Genomic DNA, 21,813 nt, shown 5'->3' with positions numbered 1-21,813 from the left:
CCAATGCGTCGTGGTCATTATTACGAAATCATGATACTTTTTTATTACCATTCGCATCAGATTTGGTAATGATGTATCATTAATATGGTTTAAGTACGCCATCATTTATTTATGATGGGACCCCCCCAACTTACATGTGGTTGTTCGTGGCACGTACTTATATCTTTAATTGAATATTTTAACTAAATCTGTAAGAGTCAACGAAGGCATACCTGGTGACCTACCTAGCTGTGGAGTAACAACAAGTTAACCAGTGGACTAATAGTAGTGGCGGAGTAACAGCACCGACAGAGTAACAATACTGATGGAGTAACAACACGACAGAGTAACAACACCAATGGAGTAACAACAACGGTAGACTAATAGTAATGACAGAGTAACAACATTGACAGAGTAATAGCAACGACGAAGTAATAACACCATCAAACTAACAACAATGGCGGAGTAACAACACCGAAAAATTAATTGCAACGGCGAAGTAACAACATCGACGGAGTAACAGCGTCGACGAAGTAATAGCACTAACAGAGTAACAACGTCTGACACTTCGAAAAAATTTCAGGAGTAACAACATTTGCTATTACTTGGAAAAATTTCTTTCAGCTTCTCCTTGTCATATTTTGATTCTTATCCCTGCAAAAGACAAACGAGTAAGTAGTAAGTAGAGAGAATTCTCTGCACCAACAACCATCAAACTAGATTTATCAGAGAGATGTTTGATCAAGGCATCCTTAGAAGTTGGATGGTGGTATAATTTCAAATGGTGTCCATTCACTAGGGAAGAAGTACGAGCTTCATCTATTGTAACCAAACTGCTTGTTCTATTGTCAAACACAACATCCACTTCATAGGGTCTCATCTAATGAGTGCAAAGCTTTCCTCTAAAATCCTTGAATCGGGAGTCACAGAGAAATGCCCTATCTCGTGTATGAAACACCTTGTTCTTGATAAATTTATCATGCAACTTCATTCTCTGTTGTTGAATAATAGTAGTTTTCTGGACAACCACTGAATGGATCTCATCTAACTCATTGAGTTGTTCCAATCAGTGGTTCTGGGCCTCTAATAAGTATAATCCCACTTCAAAAGCTATTCTGAGTGTGCTGATCTCAAATTCTACTGGAAACAAGGGGGATTTCCCATGGACTAACGCAGATGGTGAAAACCTGATTGTATTCTGCCATGCTTTCCTATACGCCCAAAGAGCTTCTGGAAGTTTTTGAGACCAATCCTATGTGGAGTACTAAAAAGGGTATGTTTTTGATGATCATTTCAGTGACTTTTCAGTAGAACTTGTAAACCTTTTTGCATCATGAACTTGGAAAATGATAAAGAATTATAACAAAACATGTGAGATTAATATGCAAGACTAAACCGCTGACAATTGTCATTCCCTCATGCAGGAAGGGGTGAAAACGAGGAGTTTTTGTTCCAAAGAAAAGGACAAGGATGAGGTAACCGCTGCCCCTTTGATAGAAGACCGAATGCAAACAAGGCTAAGCAGATCAAAGCAAATCGGCCCTCAAAAGAAGGTGAAGACACCAGCTTGGCGCAGGAGGGAAAAGAGATGATTAAGGATTAACAGTTCGGCGAATCCCTCAGGATCCTTGATCCTGAGGGATCGCTGCTTTATCTATTTTTATACATAGATATCTCCGTCGTTACCCTTATAAAAGGGACAACATTGTTAGCTCGGAAGAAGAAGAAGGACATGATTATGCTTTTATGTAATTTCTATTAAGATCATAACTTTGATCATCGAGTCTCGATAAGAACTGGTTTATTGTAATTTTGCTTCATGCATTAATACAAACTTGGTGATTACTTCATCTCTGAGTCTGGATTAACCTCAGCGGTGTACCCCTGGAGGCTAAGGGCCCAGCCCTGGAGGACACTTGCTCTTGTATTATTACGATTTGATTTCTGCATGGTTTTGCTTATCATCGTTACTTGGTAATCTGATATGCTTTATAAGTTTACATCACATGCTCTGTTAAGCTTAATTCATTAAGATTTCTACAGACAGAACTGTTGTATTGACTCTGCATCATATTACTATTCCTTTCAGAGTTGATTTAATATTATTAGTCTTAGCAGAATACTGTTACCATTCCATTACAGAGCTTTTGTGCTATGCATATGTTCATTCACGATTACAGAATTTATCCAGAGAGTTATGTTCTTTACGATTGTTGATTTGATGAACGATGTTGTTCTATTTTGAAATTCAGTCGTATTTCTTCTAACTATGATAGATATCTCGATGAGATTACTCTTTAAGCGTGCTGTGTGCGTATATGGTTCTTAAGCATAACTTATCAATACTCAGTGATGTTCCATTAGTGTGTGATGTTCGATTTGCCTTAAGAGTGAAAGATTGTTGTGTGATTATGATTAATGCCTTTGATTTAGTAGATTAAGTTTGTTACTGCTCGCGAGACTTAGTTTTCGATTCTATTTCATATCTACTATTCCATTTAAGAATTGTTGTTCCATTTAAGAATTGTTGTTCCATTACACATTTTCTATTCGATTTCTTATTTTCTCTTCCATTTTCTTATCTGCCATTCCAATTGCTAGTGTTTGTTATTTTGGTGTGGGAGACGATCTAAGGCTGTAGTGGGCCTTGGCATTTACTGTCTGGTTCCCAGATCCGCGATCTGTTCTCTAATTTCCTTTCCATTAGTTTCCAAAGGGATGGTTTATCGCTACCGAACCCTTGACTGATAATTTGCCTAGTCTTCTGAGTGTGTGATTTACTCTTTTGAAGTAGCTTAGTTGTAGACAAGCATCCGTTTACTCTTGTATTTCCAAACACTGTACTACTAGCATTACTCTGGAAAATGATAGCCTCAGACTGAGACACTCTTTGAAATAACAAAACGCTTCCGGATTGACATATTAATGTGAGGTAATTAAAGGTGAAAGAGACCCTTTTTATAGCTCTACATTTTGGCACCGTTGCCGGGGAAAGAGTGTAGCCATTTGTCCTTTTTTCAGAGTAGCGTACGAACCTGCTAGGGAAGAGTTGGATTTTAAAAATGGAAGGTAAGAACCTACATATGGAACATGTAAAAGCCTTGTTCCTCTGTCTTCTTTCCTAACAGATTTGATGTTGCTTTGTTTGAATAGAATTTAGTAGTTCATTTGAGTGCATGACTAAGCAAAAAAAACCAGAAAAAAATACCAAACCTCCACCCAAGCCAGAAAAAGCTAAGGGGGCAGTGACCCTTGGTCGAACGACCTTCATAGACGAAATCTACAAGAAAGTAGAATGTCAGCCATCAGTAGGACCCATGAGAATTATTTCTAAATAACCTACTAGTTCCCTTCAGGCCACATGATCACCATCTATAGCCTTTGCTAAGGTGCATAGTCAAACTGAAGAGCAGGACTTTCAAGAGATTGAAAATTCCACTCTAGAACTATTGCAGGAAGGGAATTTCAGCATTCTTTGTGAAGGAGAAGGAGAAACAGGTGAGACCGAGGAACCAAGATCTCCTATTGGAACAAATCAGCCATTAAACACCCCAAAAAAGGGGAGTGTTGCAAAAATCATTGTTGAAGGAACCCAATCTCCTCAGACATCACGAATTCTCATTATCCCAGATAGAGGAAGTTCTATTAAAACTATTCCTGTCAAAGCCATTCCCCCTCAACCTAGGAATACCCTCCTAGATATCCCAGAAGGTTATTGGCATATATTCGACCCTATGGCTCAAAATCAGCCAAACACTCAAACCACTACATTAAAATACCCTATAGTGGATTCTGCAGCAAATACGCCTATGAAAGCAATCCCTCTTCAACATATCCCTACATTTCACGATCTCACATCGAAAGACCCAGATGCATTTTTATTTGAATTTGATGTGTTGTGCAGGGGATATGATTACACCACCGACCCCCAGAAACTGAAACTATTTCCCTCTACATTAAAAGGGGCTGCTTGAACATGGTTTATGGGATTAGGTGGTGGGGTTATAAATAACTGGGATCAAATGAAAGAATCCTTCCTAAAAAAATATCAGGATTACTGCAGGTCTAGAGAACTAAAGGATGAAATATTCCAGATGACAGCTAGACTGAATGAAACATTAGAGGACTATGTGGAATGTTTCCAGTACAACCTACAAATATATCCTTATGCATCACTACCTTTACCTGATAATGTGTTAACAACTGCATTGATAAGGGGCATGAAGGAACAATGGATCGAAACATTAAACATCATGGGAAAAGGGGATATTTATGAAGAGAATTTTGTTGACATTATTGATTTATGTATCAGGAGCTTGAGAGGCAGCACAAGAGTAAAACTGGCAGAACATGATTGGTTTGTAAGAGATAATAAAATTTCAACAGAAGGAGTAACACGGGTAGAAATTGGAAATTTATTGGAAAATTTTAAAACTAATATTTTGGGGACACTAACTACACAACTTGATATTATGCATGCTAAACAGAAGCAAATGGAGGCGGAACAGAATTTGGCGATCTTCTGCCCCCGATGCAGGAAAAAGCATAGTCATAAAGAGTGTCCACTGGATACAGTCCAAACATGCACCATCTGTACAAAGGATCACCTTACAGAGAGCTTCCCCTCACTTCCTGGATTGAAGGCGGTATATAAAGAAGCGGAAGAAGAACCAGAATTAGTGTATTTGATCAACCAGCGCCGCCACTGGTAGCCGAGACAATCTGGTATGTTTTCAGACCCAACTTCTTCTTTTCAGCCTCCACAATATAATGCTCAACAATATAATATGTGGCAAAGTCAATCCCAACCTCCGTTTCCAAACTAGTTACCACAGTCATTTCCTTCTTCAAACTCGTGGCTGAATCAAGCAAGCCAATCTGGTTGGTCGAATTTCCCTTATACTCCACCATATTGGCAAGGTAACCCATATTCTCCACAATGGACTCCCCCTACTTCACAAATTTCAGCTTGGCAGAAAAACTGGCAGAAACCGATGCATCAGCCAGTAGGAACTATTCCACTCCCTCAACCTACACTGCCAGCCTTACAACAGAATCCCCAGTCTAATCTGAGACCACAACTCCCAGCCCAACCCAACCCCAATCCAAATAACAGACCGGTCTAATCTCTCCAAATTATAGAAACACCAGAAATAGGAGCTAATTTAAGGGAGTGCAATGATCTTCAGTTAAGATCTGGGCGTATTATTGAAACCGAGGGAGATAAGACAATTCGGATTGAAGATCAGTTACCCAGAGAACATCTATCACCACAAGAGGATGTGAATAAATAGAAAGCTCATAATCAAGCAACCACATCCTCTCCTCCGTTCCCAGAACGATTAGTCATACCTCAACCTATACAATATCCTGACTTTGACATTCTGAGAGAATTACAAAACCTGTACATAAAAATTCCATTCCTCCATGCCATTCAAGACATCCCCATATACGTAAAAACTATCAAAGAATTGTGCATAAAAAAACCAAGGAGGAACATAACAAATAATCCAAGAGTCCAAGTAGTTGGCACTTTATCTGACTTACTATCAGGGAAAGAAACACCCATTAAATATGAAGACCCAGGAAATCCAATAGTAACTGTTCAAATTTATGGTCAGACCCTGTCTAATGCCTTGGTTGGTCTAGGGGATGCAATTAATATTTTAAAAACCACTACCTGCCAAAAGCTGGGCATTACATCGGTAGAACCCACCTCTACTTTGCTAGAATTAGCTGACCGATTTGTGGTTAGGCCGGAAGGTACTCTACATGATGTCATGGTCTCTATTGATTCCTGGGAATATCCAACCGATTTCCTGATAATAAATCCCAAAACTCGACTTGATGGACACCCGCTAATTTTAGGAAGACCTTGGCTTGCTACTGTCGATGCTTACATTGGCTACCGGCAAGGAAATATGACCATAACCAAAAGACCAAATATCAAGAATTTAGTTCTACATCCTCCAGCGCAACCAAGTGTCACAATAATTAAAACTAATAAGCACCCTGTATCATACCTTACTGATAACATTAGATCTCCATTAACTATACAAGAGGCACTTGATTTTAAACACCAAACAGAAGATGATGCCATTAATAATTTTATTAATCAAACTAGATCCTGCACACAGTGTCACATGATAGAAGCAACATTTGATAATGAATTAGAAGAAGATACACATGATCAAGCAATACCTGTTACTTCTGTTGCAAATAGTAAAATTGTGGAAATTGAACTCGGAAAAACCTTAAACATTAATGCCAACCTCACACCTGAACAAGAAATGAAGCTCATCCAGTTGCTAACAAAATATAAAGAAGCATTTGCATGGGATTACCCTGATATGAAAGGAATTGACCCCCAATTATGTACACGCCACATTTATATAGAAAAGGATGCTAGACCTGTTCATCAACCTCAAAGGAGACTTAATCCTCATCTAAAGTATGTGGTAAAAGCTGAACTTCAAAAACTTTTAGATGTCAATTTTATTTATCCTATCTCTGATAGTAAATGGGTCTCTCCGCTTGTGGTGGTACCTAAAAAGAATGGGAAATGGAGAATCTGTGTGGATTACAGGGAGCTAAATAAAGCAACACAAAAAGACCACTTCCCTCTCCCATTTATAGACCAAGTATTAGATAATCTAGCAGGAAAGAAATTCTTTTCTTTCCTAGATGGCTTCGGTGGATACAATTGGATTCATATTGCCCCTGAAGACCAAGACAAAACTACTTTTACTTGTCCTTGGGGTACATTTGCCTATTGAGTTCTACCTTTCAGTTTATGAAATTCTCCCGCCACATTCCAAAGGGCTATCCTTAGTATTTTTGTAGATTTAATAAATGATGGACTTGAAGTATACATGGATGACTTTACACCATATGGAGATGATTTTGATCCAGCATTAGACACCCTAGAAAAATTCCTACAACGCTACATTGCTACCAGGCTTTGCTTAAGCCACAAAAAATGTTATATGATGATGATTGAAGGACTTATCCTAGGACACTATGTTTCAGCAGCTGGCATTCAGGTAGACCGGGCCAAAATCCAAATACTTTTGCTTATTCCCACTCCTACTACTCAAACAGAGGTACGTAGTTTTCTTGGATTTTCTGGTTATTATAGGTGATTTATAGAACATTATTCGCACATTGTTGCACCTCTATATGCACTAACTGGTAACGGTTATTTTCTTTGGACAGAAAAATGTGAATGTGCTTTCAAGGATCTGAAGAAGCTCATATCCACAGCCCCAGTCCTTCGAGGACCAAATTGGGATTTTCCATTCCAGATATCATCTGATGCCTCAGACATAGCCATTGGAGAAGTCCTCAGGCAGGAAGAGGATAAAAAACCATATGCTATTTATTACATCACCAAAAATTTATCCCCTGCTGAATTAAATTACACTGTTGCTGAAAAAGAATTCCTAGCTGTAATACATGCTGTCAATAAGTTTAGACATTACATTACTGGATATCCTATTATCTTGTATACAGACCATTCTATCATCAAATATTTAGCAAATAAGTCTGTCACAAACGGCAGAATAACTAGATGGCTGATTCTATTGTAGGAATTTGATATCACAATCAAGGATCGACCTGGCAAAGAAAACCCTTTAGCCAATTTTCTCTCAAGAATGCCAAAGCCAATTGATGCAGCAATAGTTGAAGATCAATTTCCGGATGAGCATCTATTTTTTGTTACTGTTCAAACACCCTGGTATGCTGATGTTGCCAATTACCTCGCAGTAGGTAAATTACCAAAACACCTAACCCCTAATGAGTGGAAGCAGATTGTCTAGAAGAGCGCTCGATTCTCGTGGATCGGGGGCTATTTGTTTCACACAGGGGCAGACATGCATATCAAGAGATGCGTTCGAGAAGATGAAATCTTTGACATTTTAAAATCCTGTCATGATGGACCATGTGGTGGACATTTCGCTTAGCGCGGAACTGGACATAAGGTGCTGCAGACACGGTATTACTGGCCCACGAATTTCAAAGACGCAAAGAAATTTGTCCAAGCCTGTGACAGCTGCCAGCGAGCAGGACGTCCTAGTCAATCTGATGAGATGCCCTTGAAACCACAGTTAGTCATTGAACCATTCGAGCGATGGGCTCTTGATTTCGTTGGACCTATCAACCCATCATCAAATCAGAAAACATATATTTTGGTGGCAACAGAATATGTCACCAAGTGGGTTGAAGGAGAAGCATTGCCTAGAGCTACAAAGGACTCTGTCATATAGTTCCTGTTCCACCTATTTGTACGTTATGGTCTTCTAAGAGAAATAATTACAGACGATGGACCACAATTTGCTGGGAACAGATTAGCTGCAACATTCAACAATTATCATGTCCAGCGTAAAATCACTACTCCATACCACCCACAGGCGAATGGATAGGTAGAAAGCAACAATAAAATAATAGAAGCAATTTTAACGAAAACCATTGCATCCCATAGACGTGATTGGGCTACCAGAATACTCGAAGCACTCTAGGCTTACAGAACAACATGGAGAAGCACCACTGGTAACTCACCTTATCAATTAGTGTTTGGAAAACAACCCATTTTCCCTAGAGAATTCGAAATCCAAACATTACAGACAACACAGGAAGTTGGCCTAGATTTAAGCGAGGCACAGATTAATCGATTGCAACAGATCAATGAGTTGGATGAAATTAGGCTCTGTGCACTTCAAAATACTGCCCTGATCCAACAGCAGTGAGCTAAATGGCATGATGCTCTCATTAAAAACAAAGTCTTCCGCGAGAGAGACTGGACTCTATTGTATGACTCCAGGTTTCAGGACTTCCCTGGGAAACTCTAGACTCGTTGGTTAGGACCATATGAAATGTAGAAGGTACATGACAATGGGACCCTTACTCTAATCACTATTGATGATTCTGGATATGCCTTCAAGGTAAATGGCCACCGAGTTCGTCTCTATCGCAAACCACTCACCCGGGAGTCGTTCTACCAGCAGCTACGCCGAGACACTGATATGGAGATTTTGGGAGAGGAAGAGAAGTCTTCCTCACCCGTAATTCATTAAGGAATTCATTTCTTTTTACAATTTTTACATAAGTTCTTTTTCTTTGAATCATTTTTTTTGTACATATATTTGAATTAATGTTTTCTTGTCATTTTTGTTATTTCTTTTTTTCAAAAGTACAAAATTTTCTTCCAGCTGTTCCTTTTTCAAAAAAGAGCGAATTCCGTTGGATCAGTCGTCACCTTGTTGTAATTAGGATCCTTTTCTTTATTTTTGTGTGATTTTGCTGTTCCTTTTTCCAAAGGAACAACATTTTCAATTTTTTTTGTTCCTTTTCCAAAGGAATGGCATTTGTGTGTTTCTGTTGTTCCTTTTCCAAAGGAACAACATTCTTGATTTTGTGTCGTTCCTTTTCCAAAGGAACGACATTTGCCTGTTCTGCTGTTCCTTTTATAAAGGAACAACATTTCGATTTCTTCTGTTCCTTTTTCCAATGGAACGACATTTCCGTGTGTTTGATGTTCCTTTTCCAAAGGAACTACATATTTTTGATTTTGCTGTTCCTTTTCTAAAGGAACAACATATTTTTGATTTTGTTGTTCCTTTTCTGAAGGAACAACATATTTTTTATTTTTCTGTTCCTTTTTCAAAAGGAACGACATCTCCGTGTCTTTGTTGTTCCTTTTCCAAAGGAATAACATATTTTCAATTTTTCTGTTTCTTTTTCAAAGGAATAGCATTGGAATGTTCTGCTGTTCCTTTTTCAAAGGAACGACATTTGCATTTTCTGCTATTTTGAGGTCTCTTGTTGGTCATTTTTCCAAAAAGAACATCACTTGCATGCTTTTTCTCTCCTTATGAAGCAGCTTGTCCCTTTTGCTGATCTAAATTAAGGATCATTATTGCTCACGTTCTTTCAAGTCTTTTAGAATATAGTTATGCATTTATGCAATGGATACAAAACCTCAACTTACTGAAATCTTCTAATCCTAAATTGCTATCTTTATAAGGCTCTACATTGGTAAGAGGACAAAAGGAAGGACACACTTATTTATCATCTTTTGCTGTCATTGTTCTACTAATTCTACTATGATTGTTCATATTCATCATGACGACCCTTTTTTCCTCTTTGATTATTACTTAGGAATAAGAGCAAAGGGTTTATATCTTCCTATTGAGATGTTAAGACTTATTCCACCATTCCTACTCTTAAGGAGTGTTGAACCACCCCTTGTGTATAAAAATGGAAGGTACTTAAAAAAAAGAAAAAAAAAGAAAAAAGTAAACATGACTTATAAGTTTTCAAATGCAGGATAGGGGGTCTCATCAAGAGCCAGCCTACCATGATCATGAGGATGATCGCGAAGTGGCATTCCCATTATGGCCACCACACCAGGGATATGGTCCAAAAGGTATATCAAATAAACAAACCTTGGAACAGGAGGTCTCATCACGAGCCGGCCTGCCCACTTTTCGCTCCTTCCTCGTGAATGGTATTATGGTTAACTGGTTACGAAGCCAGCATAATGCCCTACATTTTGACATTACACTCCCTAACGTATACACAAAGGATCATGGTTCCATGGGTGAAATAAACAACTCTGCCAAGGTTATGGACTCCTGTCAGCAGCAGAGCACTGTTAATGGTATCGAAGTCACATTATTTACACCAATAGGTGAGTTATTAATACCCTTTTGTTTCTTACACCTTGGTAATTAATCATATATCATTTCCCAAATTATATATAGCGCATGCAAATCTACTATCACCAATCATGGTGAAGTAATTGACAATGACCATAGGAGATTTAGAAAGTATGACAGATGTCCTCTCCTCTCAACCTCGCATCATATCACAGCAGCCTCTTATGTAATACGTGATCCAAATCTATGCCTCGATTTCGGTAATTTGTTGTTTTTCTAAACATGGCATATTTTCATACGCTATTCCTTTATGACTCTATTTCAGATCGGGTGCTGCTCCTTTATTTGACAGCTGGGACCACCTATCACATTGCGAGGGGGGAGGTTAACCTCATTATTCCCTTGACTACATGTCAGCTCACTATTCGGGAAAGTTGTGTACTAGGGTATGGCACGGCTTAATGACATGCTATTTTTATTTTTGTTACACGAATTGCTGTTCATAAGCCATTTCTGTTGTATACTCTGTTTTTCCCAAACAAGTCTTGTGTCTATTAACCTCTCTGTGTTTCAAACAGCACAAATAGTTGGTGTTCCATTGAGAATTCACAGTGAAACCATGGGAGGAAGAGCGATCGAGAGGGAATCACAGGTGTTGACAGTCTCCGTCGCTGCCCGGGAAATCCTGGCAAGAGCAGGGTGGCTGACTTATCTTAATCGCTTGCAGGAGTCTAACGAGACAGTGGCAATTGAATTCCTGCAGAATTTGCAGAAGGATTACTCCACAGTGAGGGAGAGACAGATAACAGTCACCGATGACATAATCGCAGATGTCTCGGGACTACAGCCACCGGACCTGTATGGACGTTAAAAAAGGAGAGATTACAGAAGATTATAGAAATCTTCCAGGACGAAAGCCAGAGCTTGGCAATTAAAGGGAAGGGAGTTCTGCCAGCAACGCTAGGAGAGCCTTGGGCAGAATTGGCAAGGACTGTGCAAAGCTACATCACCTGCGAGGGTAGAAAAGACGTGGTAAGACCACAACATCTTAAACTTTTAGCTGTTATAAAACAAAAATGCTCTGTAAATTTACCTGCACTTTTGAATTCATTACTTCATGACGTTGCACAGAGCTTAAAAAAGGCACAACATGTAGGGTCAGTTGTTAGTCATCATGGGTTAATTCAATTAATTGTCAGTCATAGCCTCACCCAGTAGCAGAGCAGCTGGGAAGAGCTAATTGCAATGATTGAAGGGGGGTTGACAACACCATACCCAAAACGTAAGCATGCCACCAGCACACCGGAACGTTCAGAAAAACGCAGAGAATTGGCAAAACAGAAACATGTCACTAGTACATCCAAGCATCTAGAAAAACGAAAGGAATCAGACAAGTGTCAGCATGCCACCAGTACACCCGAACAGCCAGAAAAACGCAGGAAATCGGTCCGGTTAGCACGAATATGAGGGAGGCTGGAACAACTCCAGGAAAACACTAGCCAACCAGTAGAAATTGAAGATGAGCAACCCTCACGGACAGAAGAAGAGGCCGAGCAATCTGAAGGAGAAGAGAAAGAAGAGGGTGAGAAATCTGGAGAGGAGGCCGAGCAATCCGAAGAAGAAAATGAAACAGAAGCTGGGCAGTCTGAAACAGAAGCTGAGCATTCTGAAACAGAAGCTGAACAATCCAAGCAGGAGGAGGAAATGGAACAACAGGAAGGTAGCCCATCACAGGACCCAGTAGGAGAAGATGAATTGGCCGAAGTCTTGGCCAATATGGGTGAATATGGCCAACCTTCCAGTCCATCAGACCTCCATGAAAAACCCCAGGAGGAAAATGCACTTGAAAAACCACATGCAAAAGAGGCAGAAGAAGAAAATCTGCCTGTTCATGATAAAGAAACAATAAGAGATACTGAACAGGAACAATCCGTTCCCAACCAAAAGACACCCGAAGAAATTCTGGAGGAAGCAGGGGCAGAAAAAGAAGTTGCCCAAGAATTGACATAACCAGTTAGGGTTCCTACCCTAGAACAGCCAAAGCAGAACAATGAAGAAACACCCCAGAAGGAAGATCCAGGGACTAGTCACAGCCCAGGCAGCAGTGAACAGCCTGCTGTTGCTTCTAACGAAATTTTGGAAATTAAAGAATTGGGAAAGCAACAACAGAGATTATTGAGCATAATAGCCCAGCTCTACCAGCAGATTAGGATCTTGAAAGCAAGGCAGAGGGTAAAAAGGACTGCAGGAAAGAAAAAGGTGACCACTCTAGCAAAACCCCACAAGGCAAAAAGGTGGAAGATCAAAATTCGTCCTACTGTTCAAAACCCTGTCGAAAATCCAGCTGCTGTTCCAAATGATGCTGAGGAATAGACTGTTGTTCCATTTGAAAAGGAACAACAATAGACTGATATCCACGTTAAAATAGAAATGAATGATATGATGACCTGTGATAAGGAAATCCAGACGGAGGCACCACTCTCGGGGGTGATAAGGGTTCTGAACTCAAAGCAACGAAATAAGAAAGTTCAGGTAAAACTCTCGGCCTCCACTGCTACTTGGAGAAGAGATCCAAAACAGTAACCCTGCGCAAGGGGTTGAAGCAAGCTCAGCAAGAAGCAAAAAATCTTAGAGAGCAAACGGTCCCTCGCGAAAGGTATGAAGAGCTACAGCAGAAACTTAGGAACGTCAATCAATCCGAGAGCCAGGCTTTTGAAGGTTGGCGGAAGGAACAAGAGAAAGTTGCAAAGGTAACTCGTAGGCTAGATATTGTTATCAAGCAGATGGATACCTTGTGTTCTTTATACAATGACGTCTTAGCATGTAGGGCCCCTGCCAAAAACTATGCTCTGTTTTTACTGGAACAGTATTTGCAATTAAAAATAAAAGCTGTTAAAGCAGGTGGTCCCATACAAATTAACACTGTCAATGATTTTATAGACTGTTGTAACATTACGGGGTAAAAGTCTAGAGACTACTATGCGAGTTCTATTTGCATAACCTTGTACTAGACCAGGAGACTGAGCTGAACCCTGGCCCCTTTGTTGGAGACATCCAATTGCAGGCATTCATCTCATTCAGGGTTAATCATATTAAATGGCTCAAAGCCTATAATACTTTCCAGAGGCAAGAAAACGGCTTAGATTTGTGGGTAAGGGCCGAGCCTAGGAACCCAGTACAGTTGTGGAGAGCACATAGAAACCTCATGAAGACTTCGGGTGTCATTGAAACATTAGGACCCATGCATGAGGCACTCATTCGGTAGGGATTAGAATACTTTCTTTCTATTAAAGACCTTTCCATTGATGCAGCTAAGTTTCGGTATCAAATCTCTCATCCGAATATCCGGCTCAGGGAACCGTTTAAGTATGAAAATTTTAAATTAGCTGCCAATCATTTGCACCTTTATGGCAAAAGAATTTTGAGAGCAGGACCATCCTGGTTAGGATATAGGTTCCGAAGTCCAATTATTTGGCACCCTGCACTCAGATACCAAGCCCTGTATGAGATGCCTGAGGGTCAAATAGGCCATTTCTTTGACTACCTAGTTACTTATCATGGTTGTAGGCCTCCGCATGAGATTCCATCTCCAACCTATTCTCTCACTGCCTTGCATGTCAACTACAACGTTTTCAGGAGGGCATGAAACAGGGTAAGGAGGGGGGTGTGTGGAGTACTAAAAAGGTATGTTTTTGATGATCATTTCAGTGACTTTTCAGTAGAACTTGTAAACCTTTTTGCATCATGAACTTGGAAAACGATAAAGAATTATAACAAAACATGTGAGATTAATATGCAAGACTAAACCGCTGACAATTGTCATTCCCTCATGCAGGAAGGGGTGAAAACGAGGAGTTGTTGTTCCAAAGAAAAGGACAAGGACGAGGTAACCGCTGTCCCTTTGACGGGAGACCGATTGTAAACAAGGCTAACTAGATCAAAGCAAATCAGCCCTGAAAAGGAGGTGAAGACACCAACTCGGTGCAGGAGGGAAAATAGATGATTAAGGATTAACAGTTTGGTGAATCCCTCAGGATCCTTGATCCTGAGGGATCCTTGCTTTATCTAATTTTATACTTAGATATCTCTGTCGTCACCCTTATAAAAGGGACAACATTGTTAGCTCGGAAGAACAAGAAGGACATGATTATGCTTTTATGTAATTTCTGTTAAAATCAAAACTTTGATCATCAAGTCTCGATAAGAACTGGTTTATTGTAATTTTGCTTCATGCATTAATACAAACTTGGCGATTACTTCATCTCTGAGTCTGGATTAACCTCAGTAGTGTACCCCTGGAGGTTAAGGTCCCGGCCCTAGAGGACACTTGCTCTTGTATTATTACGATTTTATTTCTGCGTGGTTTTTCTTATCATCGTTACTTGGTAATCTGATATGCTTTATAAGTTTACATCACATGCTCTGTTAAGCTTAATTCATTAAGATTTCTATAGACAGAATTGTTGTATTGACTCTGCATCATATTACTGTTCCTTTCAGAGTTGATGTAATATTATTAGCCTTAGCAGAATATTGTTACCATTCCATTACAGAGCTTTTGTGTTGTGCATCTGTTCATTCACGATTACAGAATTTATCCAGAGAGTTATGTTCTTTACGATTGTTGAGTTGATGAACGATGCTGTTCTATTTTGAAATGCAATTGTATTTCTTCTAACTATGATTAATATCTGGGTCAGTTTACTCTTTAAGCGTGCTGTGTGCGTATATGGTTCTTAAGCATAACTTATCAATACTCAGTGTTGTTCCATTAGTGTGTGCTATTCGATTTGCCTTAAGAGTGAAAGATTGTTGTGTGATTATGATTAATGCCTTTGATTTGGTATATTAAGTTTGTTACTCCTCGCGAGACTTAGTTGCCGATTCTATTTCATAGTTGCTGTTCCATTTAAGAATTGCTATTCCATTTAAGAATTGTTGTTCCATTACAGATTTGCTATTCGATTTCTTATTTTCCGTTCCATTTTCTTATCTACCGTTCCAATTGCTAGTGTTTGTTATTTTGGTGTGGGAGACGATCTAAGGCTATAGTGGGCCTTGGCATTTACTGTCTGGTTCCCAAATCCATGGTCTATTCTCTAATTTCCTTTCCATCAGTTTCCAAAGGGATGGGTTATCGCTACCGAACCCTTGACTGATAAGTTTCCTAGTCTTCTGAGTGTGTGATTTACTCTTTTGAAGTAGCTTAGTTGTAGACAAGCATCCGTTTACTCTTGTATTTCCAAACACTGTACTACTAGCATTACTATGGCAAATGATAGCCTCAAACTGAGAATCTCTTTGAAATAACAAAACGCTCCCGGATTGACATATTAATGTGAGGTAATTAGAGGTGAAAGGAACCCTTTTTATAGCTCTACATCCTAGCGATGACTTCCTACAGTTTTTGTCAAGATATTTTCCAATACCTTATTTGTACTTTCTACTTGTCTATTCGCCTAGGGGTGGTAAGGTGTTGTCACTCTGTGTTTAACCCTATATTTCTACATAAAACTTCCAATCATGTGGGATGTGAGCTGTGCTCCCCCATCTGAAACAATCTCCCTTGGAGTACCATATCGGGAAAAAATATCTTCAAAAAGAAAATCTGGAACCACTTGTTTTGTTGCTTTCGCAATAGCTCTGCCTTCCACCCACTTAGTCACATAATTAGTGCAAACTAGAATGTGAACCTTTTGATGAGAATGTGGGTTGAAAGGTCCAACGAAGTCAATTTCCCACTTCTCAAAAGGTTTGTGTATTATCTAGGTCTATAGGGGCATCTCATCTGATTTCCCAGGCTGTCCCATCCGTTGACAACTATCACATCTTCAGACATAATCTCGAGCATCACGAAAGATAGAAGGCTAGTAGTACACCATTTGCAGCACCGTGTAGCTTGTTCTTTTATCTGCAAAATTTTCTCCACGAGGGCCATCATGGGCAGCCTTCAGTATCTCATAGATGTCATCCTCTGATACATAGAGCTGAAGCTGTTGATCAACCCCTATATGAAAGAGGTACCCTGCCATCCATGAATATTGGGTATTATGATGAATAATTTTCCGCTGATCCTTGTATGAAAAATGACGAGGTACCTTCCTTGTAGCAAGATAGTTAGCAATATATGCATACCATAGAGTGTTAGCAGAAATTGCAAAGAGATGCTCGTATGGAAAACTATCTTCAATGGGTGTACCTTCAACATTATTTTGTAGCCTAGACAGAAAATTAGCAACCACATTGTCATTTCCTAGTTTATCTACTATTCTAATGCCAAATTCATGAAGTAACAAAATCCATCTTGTAAAACTAGGAGTAATGGGTTGATTCATCAAATACTTGCTTACTACGTGATCAATATGTACGAAGGTTGGATACTAGGTAATATAATGTTGGAACTTGTTGATGACATAGATGATAGTAAGGAATTCCTTTTCAGTCACCGTGTAGTTTAACTTAGCGGGAGCCAAGTTCTTACTAACATAGTAAGCTGCATATGGTACCTTATCCACTTGTTGTCCCAAAACTGCCCCAACTATTGTCTGAGAGGCATCAGCATGAATATGGAATGGTAATGTCTAGTCCGACCCTCGAAGGATCGGAGCGCTACAAACTAGTTCCTTGATCTTCACAAAGGCTGCATCACAGTCATCTATCCACACAAAATCTACATCTTTTGTTAGCAATTCAAAAAGTGGATGTGCTATTTTAGCAAGGTTTTCTATAAAGCACCTGTAATAACCAGCACAACCAATAAAGCCACATACATGTGTGGGTGTTTTAGGTATTGGTAAGTTCAATATTACCTTTATCTTAGCTGGATCCATTCAAATTCCAACAGTGAAAAGTAAATTTCCCAAGACCATTCCTTCCTCTATCATCATGTGGCATTTCATTGTACTCAAAGAGACATGCGCCCGTTTGCATCTTTCAAGAACTTTTTCCATATTTTCCAACCCCTCCTCGAATGAATCCCAGTATGGAGTGAAATCATCCATATAAATCTCAACACTGTCATCTACCAGATCAAAGAAAATCCCCAAAATTTCCCTTTGGAATGTTGCATGCGCATTACAGAGACCAAATGGGAGGACCCGTTATGCGAAAGTTCCCCAAGGGAATGTAAAAGTGGTTTTATCCTAATCTTTGGGAGCTATCTAGATCTGGTTGTACCACTAAATCCGTCTAGGAAGGAGAAGAGCTTCTTCCCAACCAAAGTATCCAAGACTTAGTCAATGAATGTTAACGAAAGATGGTCATTCTGCATTGCCTTATTTAATTCTCTGTAATCCACACATATCTGCCATTTATTGATTTTCTTGGGTATAGTCACTAATGGGGAGACCCATTGGCTATTCGAAATGGGGTAGATAAATCCTACATCCAGCAGTTTTTGAAGTTTTTTCTTGACAAATTTTTTCAGAGGACCATTCATTCTTTTCTAGGGCTGTCTCACTAGATGAAAATCCTCTTTGATGTATATATGATGCGTACATAGATTGGCAAGAATCCCATTCATATCTGTGTAGTCCCAGGCGAAGGCTTCTTTATGTTTTCGAAGAACATCCTAGAGTTGTTTCATCTGGGATTCTGACAAATCTGGATTAATATTCAGGTTCTTCCCTAGCTCTATTTCCATAGAAATGTTGTCATGGGATGGAGTTGTAGGTAGCTCATCAAACCCATCTGCTATTCCAATATTTTCTTGCGTTTCAAAGCTCAAGAAAGACTCTAGGATTCGCTGATTTGAATATCAAATAGAACAGGGATCACTAGTAAAAGTAGTAATTGTGTCATCTTTTGTTTATGTTTCCAACTAAAGGGCCTATCCAATACTAAGGGCTAGTCTTAATTCCTTATTTTCAAATTCAGATTCTCCTTTGGAAAAGGTTTCTTATAGCTAGCTGGTTTCACTGATGGGCTAGGTTCTACTGGAGGGTATAACACAAGATTTTTAGTAACCTTCCCATTTGAGATAACAATATGCCCATAATGACATCCAATGTAAGCGTCCACAGTTGCTAGCCATGGTCCTCCCAGAATCATGGGATGGCCACCAGCTGGGGATCGTGTTTTCAGTACTAGGAAATCCACAGGGTAGTGCCATGAGTAAATTGAGATTGTGATATGTTTTAACTTCCCTACTGGCTTAACTGTAGATAGATCTACCAGCTCTAACACGGTAGGTGTATGTTTCACATTTCGAATATCCAATGCATGCATAGTCTCAGCAGTAATGACATTTATGGCAATGCCCAAATCTACGAGCACATTTGGAATTTCTACTCCATTAATTTGCATGGTTAAAAATGGGTTCCTGGAATCTCCATATTTCACAGGCATGACCTTCTCCATCATAAAATTTGATAGCTTTCCCATCACATGATTGGTGATTGGATCCCTTGATTTCTTTTTAGGCTTCTTAGTACAATATTCCTGAGAGTTTTCGCATATATATGTTCGTCCTGCATATCTTGTAACAAGGGGATCTTAATAAACAAATTTTGTAACTCCCCTAACAAGACAAACTCAGCTTGAGGGATCTACTTACTCAAAGCCAATATTTCTGGATAGAGTGGTTCAACTTGGTGTTTTTGAGTAATTGGCGGCTGAGGAGGTGTCTGATTTTTACTAACTTGGTTGGATTCCTCTTCAACTGTTTCTGGTTCCTTTGCCTCGCTATCAACTTGTTCAATGATAACAGGTGAAGGTTGTCCATATACTACCCACCTAGATCTCAAATTCATCTCATAAAGTACCATGGTGGAGATGCTGTAAGAAGGTAGGTTGAGGGTGTTAGCTTGCTAAGCCCCTTTATTGTTAGGATTCAGATTGGGTTGGATAGGAAGTTGAGGACGAACAGGCTGATTACCAGGAGGCATATTAGAGGGCAATTGGAGTTGTTGTTGTGGCATTAACTAGGGAAACTGCCCAGGAGGAGAAGGTCCATGCTATTTCGAAGCCCAAGAAGAACTCGAACTAGCTTGAGGAGCCCATTTCTGCCAGGGTGGAAGCTGGTATTAGGGCCATATAGGTGGATAAGGCATGGACTAAGGACCCATATTAAAATTACTGAAATTGTTAGGGTCCCACCCTAACCCCCTTATTTATGTAATGGGATCACGTCATAGTCAAGAGTCAATAAAGCCCATATTAATAATTGTAAGTGGTTAATCCACAATTAATGACGGAACCATAGTTAGTTGCAAATGGGCCGTAGTATTAGATATATGGTATTAATAAAACCTACGGTATTGGCCCGTGGTATTGCATGTATGAGTCATATATAAAGGATAGAGACTCCCTGCAAGGAGCATCGTGTCTTATTTTGTAATCGAGCTCTGCTCTATTGGAGGTTGCCCCCTCGAAGAGGCAAGTGAACATTACTCTCTGAATAATAAAATCATTGCTATTCTGTGTTCTGGGTATCTTTTCTTCGCATATTCTGTATTTGGTATCATTTTGCAAGTTAAGAGCATAACAAGTGGTATCAGAGCACTTTCCAGGGCCGGTGGGATCTCCATTTCTTAGCAAATTTTTTTTTTTTGGCTAGAGACGTGTTCCGGCGTCTTTAAACCATGGGATCTGTCGTTTAGCGCATAAACCTGTGGATTTGGGGAGGCATGCACGCAAGAAATACAAGAGGTGGTCACGTCTGTTGGACTCCCTTGTAACCCCTGTGGGTACCCCTTCGAGTACTAGCGCATTAGACAGAACCGCACACGGACTGTCTTCCACGTACCCTTTGGGTATATCGGAAGCCCCCTAGGCTCCCTTGAAACCTTGCCATAGATAAACCATTGGTCGTCTTGCGGCTACAGTACACCGAGAACAACACTCGGAGAGATTACTCGCCCGTACGATAGGGTAGTCGGGGTGTACAGCTAAGGGAACGGTTGATCCTCCTTAGTTAAAGCCCTAAAACATTGGGCCGAGTACTACTGCCAGACCCTTATGTATATTGCGATCTGTAGCACCTGACACTCATCAAGACCATAGTTCCCTTTTCTATCGGGGGATCACACATCATCTCTTCCAGATCCACTTGTGCAAAGTGGTGCAGCAGCAGCAGACATCAGATCCATCAGATCCGCAGAAGCAGTCTGTTCCACCGCCCAGAGCTATCAGATCTGTTATTCAGATCTCTCAGATCCACTAGATCAGAGTCGTTGTGAAGGGTTCCTATACCGGGGTATAATTTTTGTAGGACTTTTGGCCGCATTGACATTTTGAGGATTACTGCAGTATTGATAAGGAAGGAGTAAAACTCTGTTAGTAGTTTTCAGAAAAAAAAAAATAAAAAAAAAAAATAAAAAAAAAAAAAAAATCTGAGATCTTTCGGGGCACTTCTTGGTGATCTATCCCATCAGAATCAGGACGATGAGCTGAGCACGGTGGTACCATTCACTTCTTAGTGGAAATTTTTTATGCGGTCCCAATTTTCAAAAAATCAGGTTGGTGTATGGTAGAAACTAGAGCTCAAGTGATGGCCAATGAAAGGATGGACAAACTTGAAGAATCAGTGCAAAACCTCCACATTCAGCTTAGCGGACTATGTAGCATGGTCGAGAAAATAGTCCCGAAGGGCAAGGAGCAAGCCCACGAGGAGGCGTATAATGGCAATGAACACAATGAGGGTGAGTCTAGCCACTCTCCTCACGTCTGGCACACCCACCAACAACCCAGTCAACGACCTGCCAAGTTGGATATGCATAAATTTGACGGTTCTCACCCGTCGACATGGATAGCACAAATGGAGTAGTATTTCAAACTGAATCACATCTTCGATGATGAGACTCAGCTTATGTTGGGGAGCATGTACTTGGACAATGAAAGGTGGCAATGGTGGGAATGGCATCAACGTTGCACTGGACCTTTTAGGACTTGGACCAAATTCACCAAAGCTCTTCGAGACCGCTTTGACCAGGAATCATCTTTTTTGGGTCGTCTTACTAAGCTCCAACAGACTGGTACAGTGGATGAATATATTACAGCTTTTGAAGCCTTAGCCTTCCGCACTTGGGGTCTCTCATATGTGTTCTACACGGAATGTTTTATCAGTGGTCTTAAAGAAGCTATCAAAGCCCAAGTCCTACTGCACCACCCTCCCACATGGACGGAAGCTTGCAAGGTATCTCGTAACGTGGAACGTGCATTAGCAGCCCAATACAGT

The 21,813-nt window shown here is 40.0% G+C and overlaps 1 protein-coding gene across 1 annotated transcript; it reads right to left on the bottom strand.

Moving 5' to 3' along the window:
• Nucleotides 1-18,488: 18,488 nt before the first annotated feature.
• Nucleotides 18,489-18,995, bottom strand: LOC149186899 (uncharacterized). Its single transcript, XM_089409493.1, has one exon. The coding sequence runs from the start codon at nucleotides 18,993-18,995 to the stop codon at nucleotides 18,489-18,491; it is 507 nt and encodes a 168-aa protein (XP_089265619.1).
• Between the last annotated feature and the right edge of the window lie 2,818 nt (nucleotides 18,996-21,813).

The sequence above is a fragment of the Pinus tabuliformis genome, chromosome 3_1 (genome assembly GCF_031772625.1).
Source record: "Pinus tabuliformis cultivar Carrire ecotype Pingquan chromosome 3_1, CPIR1, whole genome shotgun sequence".
Classification (NCBI taxonomy): domain Eukaryota; kingdom Viridiplantae; phylum Streptophyta; class Pinopsida; order Pinales; family Pinaceae; genus Pinus; species Pinus tabuliformis.
Note: the sequence above shows the minus strand (reverse complement) of the source record. Positions and strands in the feature narration are given on the sequence as shown.

Excerpts from the sequence above, each read along its gene's own strand:
- LOC149186899 (XM_089409493.1), bottom strand. The coding sequence starts at position 18,995 with ATGGAGAAGGTCATGCCTGTGAAATATGGAGATTCCAGGAACCCATTT.